Consider the following 9,913-nt stretch of genomic DNA (forward strand, 5'->3'; position numbering starts at 1 on the left):
AAATTTATATCTAAAATAATATTTATTTGTAGCATGCAAAAAAAACAAGAGCTAGGGCTAAAAGTGGATAAGGGAACTAGGTGCACAACTACAGATAAAACCATACATTTACATTCGTGTGCTTACTGTAGTAAATCATAAAAATTCATTAAAATTAATTAATAGATATAACAAAAAGGCTGTGATTGTACACTCATTTTAGCTGATATGCAAAAAAAAAAGAAATTTCATATTGACGAACACGGTGATGAGAAATAAAAGAGAAACAATCGATAATATTAAAAGAAAATTATGATTTTTTTGTATCTGTATAGCTTTAATTACATATATTTACTATATATATAGCGATGGGTTTAGTTGATATTGTATGCAACTTTGTATCTCTATCCCTCTCTTTACCTAATCTCTTCTTCGATTTTAATATATAATTATAGACAGTTGTTAAGTTAGAAAATGATCATAAATTTAGAAATTAAGCACGCTGTTAAGTTTAAGAAAATTTTTTTAAGAAAAATGTTCGCTTACGTTAATTTAATACATATAATAAACGCGATGACAAATTATAATAAATGAAAATATTTAAAAATACTTATTACATTATTGGTCGTGTTCATTGTAACGATTATCTCATAATTGTTGAAATACGCAACAGTTTTAAGTAAAAATTGATTAATAGTGTCATCTTTTCGTAAGCTCATTTTTTCCTCTCTGATCAATTGATGCAAACGACGGAGTATAGCTGCGGATTTCGATTTGGTTGTCTGTATTACATTAAAGCAAGAAAACCATTTTCAAACAATAAATTGTTTTACGGCAGTTTCCTCGTTGCGATTAAATTCGGAAACTCCATTTTAGGAATCTGTAGTTGAGATAAGCAAGATTATAGCAGAAAATAGTTAAGCGTTACAGACCAAAAACCATTATGGTTTAGAGTAGTGAGAAATATTGTCGTCCGTTTACAGTTAACGTCATCAAACAAACTCGATGGGGTTTGCATATTAGGTTGATAGGTCTCGTTAACAAGTCCTCGTTAAGGAGAATTCGGTTGATGATACCCCATAGCGTATACGTGATTGCTCGATATCGACCATAAAATGTCATATTTTAGCAAATGTTTATTTCAGCAATGTTTATTTTAGCAACATAAAGGACATTATTAGTGCAAAGGCACCAAAAATCAAATAATTATTTACGGTATTTTACATGTTAGTGCCATAGAGTAAGAAAAATGTGAAACATGGAACAAACGAAAAAATTTCTGGGAAGAACAAAATGGCATTAATGACCAAAAAATGACATTTTCAGTCAATTTGTGTCGCCACTTTTAACCCGTTGAACCCAAGATCGATTTTATCGTTGAAGATCTTATTATTCTCTTTCTATTATCGTTACGAAACACTAAATGTTAAAATGAGAATTCACGTATGGGGGGAGGCCGGAAAATAGGTCTATGTGATCCAAATTCGGTAAAGTTAAAATTTGCATTAAATTTCTTTTGTGAATCAATTTTCATTATAAAATTCTAAGAATTGCACGTTTTGCCTTAAAAAGGCTTACTTTTCACAAGGGCGGTTGTGTAGCAGGCCATAACAAATCTGGGCTTATCTGATTCAAAATTTCTACTTCAATTTAGTGAAAGTTATTATTATTATTATTATAAATTTAACCAAAGAATCAATTGTAAGACTAAAGTCTAAAGCACTAGCAACTAAGGCTTTCGGCTTTATTAAAAACTCTATACCGCTTAATATATGAACCAACAACCATGGAGTTGCCAGTCGAGACTCTTGTCTACTCGGCCACTCAGGCGGATTTAGTGAAGTTAAAAAGCTTAAAAGAATCGATAAACGTTTTCAAATTTACTCGAGCAAAAACGATAATAATTATATTTACAAGAGAATGATAAATAACAGTAACATTGTTTCAAAGAGAAATAATTTCATACTGTATAGAAAATAATACCTGGTAGTTGCGTCAAACTAATATAGAAGTGAGAAAGATTTCATATTGTGTAGAAATTAAGTCATGGTAGTTGCGTGAAACTGAAATAGAAGTGAGAAAGATTTGTATGGATACTATGTGTCCGTCTACCGAAGCTTTTTACATGTTCAAGAGCGCAAGGTTTTTATGTGTGATTTTAGGCTTTGAAAATCTCAACTATACCTTTTCGATTGTATGCTTGGGTGCTTTCTACATTATCTTCACGGTACTAGCCTTCGCTTTAATAAAGCACCGCTTGTCCACGTCAGGAACTACTAATCCGTTTATTCAAAAAATTAATAAATATTTAATTAAGTATTTTAATTTTGATACTTATAAATAAATCGCGCTTACATGTAGGGGTAAACGTTAAAAGCGCCAGCAGTTATCGTTCGATTTCAATAAATCAATTCTTTGGCCGCGTAGTCGAGTTAAAATAATTTACTCAACAAAATTTCGGATACATTTAACTCTTTAACTTTTTTCGATTCGTTGTTGAAATTTTGAAATGACTCCCGACAATTGGGATACTATGGAGCAGCATCACTATAAGCTTCTGAATGGGTTTAGTGGGTTTCGGCAGCAGATTTCTTCAAATAAACAACAAAAAAAGAAGAATTTGAGCGCTCTATGATTGGCGTCGGCGTACGCTGAATTAATCAATAACATTAAATAGAAATACATATGTACATAATTAAATTTATCAAAGTTTGTTTCTTATTTTTTTTCATAAAGTTCAATTATTTTACTAAATTTCATTTTGTATTACGTCAATATCACAAGTTTGATGCTATAAGTTGTATGAAATAATTTTGAATCAAAACAATGTGATGATATAAGCTCTTGCAAAGATCAGTGTTGATAAGACTACGCCAATTACTAAGTTTATGCACGGTAGTTTCGATATTTCGGTATTAGCCTACGATCGGTAACTTTGTAGTTAGACGTTCAAACAATTAGCTTACGTTTGTGGGACAATGCCGCTTAAGATCGCTTCTAATTATTTGGGGTAAACAGCCGTTGATAAAGTAAAATGTAGGTTGCTTTTGCCAAACAAAACAATCAAATAAAATTTATTGTAAATTTTCGTGCAATTTTTGAGCAGACACACATTCTTTTAAACAACTGGTTTAATGTTTTTATACCGACCACTGTAAGCTTTGGGTATATTCATTTTGTTTTTTTCCGTAATGTATATAACATCTAAAACGAAGCTTCAGAAAGCGTGAAATACTTAATTGATTTAGCCATCTCTGTCCGTTTGTGTGTCTGCGTGGTGTGCGTCGTTGGCACTCTTCTGGTCGCAAAGGTGAAGGTATCGATTTCAACATTGGAAGTTTCTACACGCAGGTTGGTATTGGAAAGCGTCTAAATCGGTCGGAGTAGAAGCACGCAGTGGAGCGTAAACTGAACGCAACTCAGTTTTTTTTAAAAAAAGTTTTTGGATATTCGCTCGTTGCTCGGAAATTACAAAAGATTGAAGGCTGAAATTTTCCACGTTTACTTTTTGAAGCATTCTACTTTTTACGTCCAAAAATGCAAACAATCGACTTTGCTCACACAAAGTTACAAGCAAAGAAAACAGAATGTTTAAGACAATTTTGTACATTTCTCAAATGAAGATATGTTATTCCCCTAAAATTGCGTTAATTTTAAAATGAATATGGTAAACACTGCGGTTAATTGTTTCTTAATAATGTTAGCGATATTGGTATCAAATAAAGAAACTTGGAGAGTAGAATGCGAAAACGTAGTGGCGGATATGCGAGATTCGGGAAAATAGCGATATTTTCATTAAATTCATTATACCCTATACCACTTGTGGTATAGACTACGTTAAGTTCGCGTGGAGAAGAAGAACTTAAGATAGACTCACCGTTTTCAAAATGGATCGATTCAAAATCACTTTGTAGGTGTGTCTGCTTGTCCGCTTGTCTGACCGTCTGACACCGGTTCATGTATTTTTTGTCCAGCCTACACGATGCAAATTTTTGGAATGCTTTTGCGAAATTTGGCATAAGGACATCTCTTGGCTCGAGGACAGAGGATGAAAAGATATTGCAATTTTCAGAAATTTGCGAATTTTGGTATTCTAAATTGGTGTGAAACATTTGGTTGGGATGGGGTAATTTTTTGAGCTCATGCCGTATAAACTGGACCTTTATATGACAAAAATTTTTGTGAGTTCACTTTTTGATTGGAAATCCAAAGGCATCATGCCAGGAATGTGCAAGTTAGGCACTCGATTAACTTGTTCGAGTGTCAAACGAACGATCGCCTCAACGTTTCTCTTACCAAGCATTGGTTATATTAACAGCCCGCGGAACTTCCAGCTCTTTACTTTCTGGATCGATTTACGTACATTCTTAAGACGTTTACGTTTTACTATAGCATTATCGCTGCGCTGAATTAATATTGTGCGCGATTTCTTATCTTTTTGAAAATAATTAAAATATTGCGACGAAAGAGCAAGATCAGGTCTCAAAGATAATTTGATAATTTGTTCTACTTTACAATTAGCTAACACCTCGAGCAATTATTCTGGAGCAACAGATGGAAAACTTTCCACATCTTCATCTTTTACCAACGAAAGATGCTGATTATAAAAGCTATTGTAATCAGATTCATCCACCATAGTTAAAATCCATCTTTATCTTTTAAATCGACAGCTTTATACAAAGCCTGTGTGTAGCTATAAGAATTTCTAAGATGTGATTGCTCCTTATCGGTAAGACATGCAGTAGTGGAATTATCGACGGCATGGTAACATATACCCACTAAACCCAAATAAGAAAAATTGACCTCACTATCATCCTTAGCAACACAATACGTTTCCACAAAATTTCTCGTCATGGTTTCTAAATAACCTAAACAATAATCAATTACGCCTTTAGTAAGTTGACGTACTGGAAAAACATGGCACAGTTGTCTGGCATTTCAATATCGTCTAAGCAGTTCGATTCGTACGGCTGAAGACCTCCGTTGGTAATGGCAAACACCAAACTAATAACATCTTTATCATTAAACAACAATCCAGAAAGAAAAGGACCGCGTATATTGCTTAAGTCATCTCTTAAGCGAGACGACTTCGTATATAAATTGCCATCGACCCTAAAAACTAAGGCATTTCGGCCATTATAAGTAGCCTTTAAGTTATACTCATCTTCTTTCGGAATCAGATATTGAGACTACGTGGCCCGAATTCCGAAGATATTTCAAGATATTTTTTTTTTAGGTTGTTGAGTGGAGATGGACTAAGTCAATAAATTTGTGGCTTATCGTCGTAATTATTGGTAAGAGTTATAAAACACAATAAATAAAAAGGGGCCATAATAGCTAACGCCGAAATGTTAAGTGTAATTGTGTATGTGTATGTAATTGTCGATTGCTGAGTCGTTTAAGGTCATGTTAAAAAAAAAACAATGCTGTAAACTTTGACTGCAAACAGAAAGGGAATGTTATAGCAATGGAAAATAATTGAGCGAAAAAAATTATTGAAAGCGGTAAGTCCCTCAGATAACGTCCATTTTATGCAACAAAGAGATCGAGGGGACCATCACAAAACTTGAAGAAGCTAAAAGAACCTCTAATACCATCAAGCCTGTGACATATTAAAGTTGGATGCTCAGCAGACTCGACATTATTACAAACTTCATAATTATCACATGGCATACCACGAATCACTTTTAAATATACTATATCATAAGGGTGACCACTCATGACTCTATAAAGAATTTTGATTTCCCAGGAATTAAAGGAAGCTTCTGAAAAGGGTTTGAACCAAAATGTGGAGTTTATTTTGTAGAAAAGGCGATTGGATTTAACACGCGCAGTCTCGTTAAATTCATCGTTTAGTTGTTGAAAGATGTGGTTGCGAATTGCCCGTATTGCTTCATTTGCCCTTTTTACATTTTTTTTTTTTTTCATTTAAAAAAAAACCGCAGTGATCAGGTATCCAAACAAGGTGATATTCATCCACTTGGGATTCATCCTGTTTATATCAAACACATATTGATTCTCTGTATCTCTTTTATTTATTACAAGTAAAGCTTACTTGCTATACGAAAAAATGACAATTCTGTTGAACCATATTAGCACACATTGGTAGATATGCATTTTTGGTAGGCACGAACGAGCTAGAATAATGTTCTCAGTTTTCAAGAAAACGATTAGTCTCTGTTTAACCATGAGATTGATAATCTTTATGAGTAGAGATATTAGCCTGAACTTACTTAAATCATTTAAGTATTTACCTGACTTAAGAACGGGAATTACTTTGATACAGCGCAAATCTAATGGTATAAAGTTAATACACAAGAAGTTGTTAATTGCATGCAAGAGGATGCTTAAGTTTCCTCCAGACAGTGCTCTGAGCATGTCATACTTAACTCCATCACAACCTGCAGCAGTAGCCCTTCTTCTGGAATGTAAAACATACATTAGCTCATGCAACCAAAAGAGTGTATTGCTGAGACTACTAAAAGGAATTAAAGGTATTGTAATCGGGTTGACACTTGGAAAATAGCTCTCGAGCATATACAAGTATCTTTTACAGGCATGGTCATTCCAGACAGCACAATTGGAACAATATGGGGATATTTTACTCAAATTTGTTTGGAGAGATTCTAAGCTATTAGCAGTGGCGTGGCGCAGCTGTGCGATAATTAGTTCTGAATTGATGGAACATTTTAAAAAAATTTTTCATTTGGATTGCAAATCCTTTTCTATTATATTCGTCGGAGATAAATTTACTTATATTGCTCGCAATTGCGATTCGTCTGTAAACTTTACAAACGAGTATAAGCAGAATGTTCCGCCCCCGACGGGGGCCAACTAACAACAAACTCTTCCCAAATTGAAAACCATCAGAAGGAAAAAGTTATCTTTTTATATCATGTCATGTTGAAACTAAAAAAGTTTTAATATATAAAAAAGTAAATACATTACCGTCACCAAATTCATATTAAACAAAACTTCTAGCTTTTATTTGTTTATTTGCTGTGATGTAAGTTTTTACTGTTTATAAGAGAGTAGCAAGATGTAAATAAGTGGATATCAACAAGGAGCGTTTACGGCGTTCGATGTCATTCTGGGGAGGAATGCAGTTGACGTTATTGATATGATTAAGCTGCCTCCGTACTTATTTTTGTGTGGAATACCATGGCATCGCATAATGTGTTATTTTCAGTTCAGTGTGAAGAACGTTGATTGTTATTGACAGCAGCAGCTCAAAGACGTGTGGTGACTATTAACAATACAATACTAACTCTTCCGTTGGGTGTTATTTGTTTATATTGAATATTGTAAGCTACAAAACTTTCTTAATAAATGATATGATTAGTATTATAAAACTGCATTAAATTAATCAAACTTCAAAGGTAATCCATTGCATAATAAAGCAACATTGATTTAGTGTAACGTTTTTAAACTTCAGGCTGTCGACTCAATATAATTTATATATTTATTATTTATTTATTATATTATATTAAATAATTTCGACTAGCATAAGTATTTAGGCAATTTTGATTATTGCATTTTTTTAATTTCTATAACTTTAATTCTTAGCAACGTAAGCATTTACTGTAATTATATTTTAATAGTTAAAACATACTTGATATAATCAAGAAGAAGAATCAATGAATGAAAAATCAATGATCAATGAGAGATAAAATATATATCGTTCGTAATCATAATAACCAAACAGATAGATTCAATTCGGAGTATCCTAAAATCAGGTAAATCGCGAATGTCACGAAACCTAATTTGCGCGAAGGCCGAGTAATTGCATACAGACAAACACTATGATATATTTGGCACGAATTTACTCCTTCCACCATAACTTCACCTTTTTTCACGACATGGCGATCCTGTTTGTTCATAACAATAATCAGCAAAATGGCTCATCAAGCCTTTGTTGGTAGGCACATATATAGCAGATTTTCTAAATTGTAAGGACGTTTGTGATTATAATAGTAAAATTTGTGAATATTGACGTTTTCACCAAACTTAAATTTGTTTCACATCCCTGAGATTATTTGAAAATTGAAATTGCTCATTTACAAAAAAAAAAATATCCGTAGAAAAATTAAAAACCCCAGTAATTTAACTTCAGCAAAAAGGTAAAGCACACATATTTATTGTCTCATTTACATACACAGCATTGTAATCAGTTGACAGCCAAATTAAAAAAATGTCACGAGCAGGTTAGTGTTCATTGCGCGATATGTGCTTACATAATGTTTTTGTTTTCTTTCTTTCCACCTTCGTTGGTTTAGAATAAATTTTCAATATTTGAGGAGCTTTTAATAAATTTATTTTTTTTTTATTCTTTTTATTAACATCCATTTTTTTAATATCTTTTCAGCATCCTACTTTCCATTTTTTCAATCTCGCCTTTTTGTGAATTTGCCGGTACAGGGTGTTTGTTTGGTGGCTGCAGATGTTGGCGTCGGTCTGTAAAAAAAGAAGAATTTAGGAAAAAAAATACGAAAAATTGAAGATGATCTTACCTCTCGTACTGTCTTTGGCAACTCCACGGGGGAATAAAGTACGTTTAATCAGTGCGTGGACGTGTCGAAATTCTCATCTCGTCGAGGTGAACCCTGGTAACGGTCTCTTATCAGCGAAGAAGAGTTTAAGGCTTGGATTATCTATAACAAGTTTTTCGATAGATAGCTTGGGGGTACACTGGAAGAAGCTTGCTTGAGCACTTCTTTTCTCGTAAACTATTGCTTTAGAGGAAATACAAACAAGCTGTTATTGTATTGCAACTGGTTACATAAAGTACGTTGGTGTAGTAATAGTGGTGACATTGGTGCCCACCATGTCAAATGTACCACCCTACGCGAATATATCTTGAAGAAGGATAGCCCGGTGTTGGTTACTTGTAGCTATTGATAGGTCCGAAGGCAAAAGTGACTACGTCACGTAAAGTAAGGCTAAAGGCTTTATAGATTAAATTTAAGCTCCACGGACGCCAGGAGTGCACTTGCTATCTATATCTACCGTAAGCGAAGTTATGATAGCAAGTCATGACTGCGGGGTACGACCCTTCGGCGAGTATCATGGCGGCTGTGGTTTTCATCATTCCTTAAGCGAATAACAAAGAGTTAATGATAGTACTCAACATTTCACATATAGCCGCATTGGACCTTCAGTTTCATTGAAAGTCGAAAATATGTACATTTATACAAAGAAGACAATTTTTTGAAAATTGATTCATATTTCTGGCTTTGTGAACTTGTTTCTGGCAATGTTATAGGTTCGTTGGAGAGTTCGTGCAGTGTTTAGTTTTTGATTTACCTTGAACAAGTCTGTATTCGTAATTACGGATGCGGTTTGCCTAGATTGTGGTGCGCAAGCACGTGTTTCGTCAACATATTCTACGTCGCCTAAAGCGTTCCAGTTTCTATTGTACTTTCAGTCCGTATAGCACCTTGACCATGTTGCGGAATAGTTCTGGATGATTATTGGGAGTCAACGGATACTATAAGCTGTGGTTCTTGGGAAACCAGCGGCAATTTAGCCCTATATTCGTTTAACGCTTTCGATAGTGGGTGATTAATAACACAAAGTTTCCAATCTGTGGCATTTATCTGCGACGACGGATGTCGGAGCATCTATGTTGGTTCCGTAGTACTGTTGCTACTGTTAGCGAAACCATTTGACCAAACCTTCAGCTGTAGCGTGCTGTATAGAAACCAACTGGACAATTTGTGCACAAAAATAACATGGCCCATTTTGGTTCGAAATAAAGGTCCAACAAAGTCGCAGCAAATGGGTCCAATGGTAATGGCTGCAGCCGAAGAAACCTCGTTGTAGGTTCGTCATGATTTTTTTTCATCGCCTACTCACGCACCGGTGTGGACATCTATACCTGCCAAATTGTTTACGCGGTTGCAGAATACAAATAATTTCGCCGAATGGTGGGCAG

The 9,913-nt window shown here is 34.3% G+C and overlaps 1 protein-coding gene across 6 annotated transcripts in view; it reads left to right on the top strand.

The window, feature by feature from the left end:
• The window catches only part of LOC119642313 (probable phospholipid-transporting ATPase VA), a 40,306-nt gene extending 31,852 nt beyond the window's left edge, over positions 1–8,454 (top strand). For 4 of the 6 annotated variants that reach the window (XM_038041421.1, XM_038041420.1, XM_038041422.1 and 1 more), the window contains one exon: positions 33–266. In XM_038041421.1, coding sequence (XP_037897349.1) covers positions 33–141 — 109 coding nt within the window. In that variant the 3' untranslated portion in view covers positions 142–266. Of the gene's footprint in view, positions 1–32; positions 267–8,344 lie in introns of those variants that run through there. The other 2 variants (XM_038041425.1, XM_038041427.1) reach the window with 2 other exon arrangements.
• The last annotated feature ends 1,459 nt before the right edge of the window (positions 8,455–9,913 follow it).

Source organism: Glossina fuscipes, unplaced genomic scaffold (assembly GCF_014805625.2).
Source record: "Glossina fuscipes isolate IAEA_lab_2018 unplaced genomic scaffold, Yale_Gfus_2 222, whole genome shotgun sequence".
Taxonomy (NCBI): domain Eukaryota; kingdom Metazoa; phylum Arthropoda; class Insecta; order Diptera; family Glossinidae; genus Glossina; species Glossina fuscipes.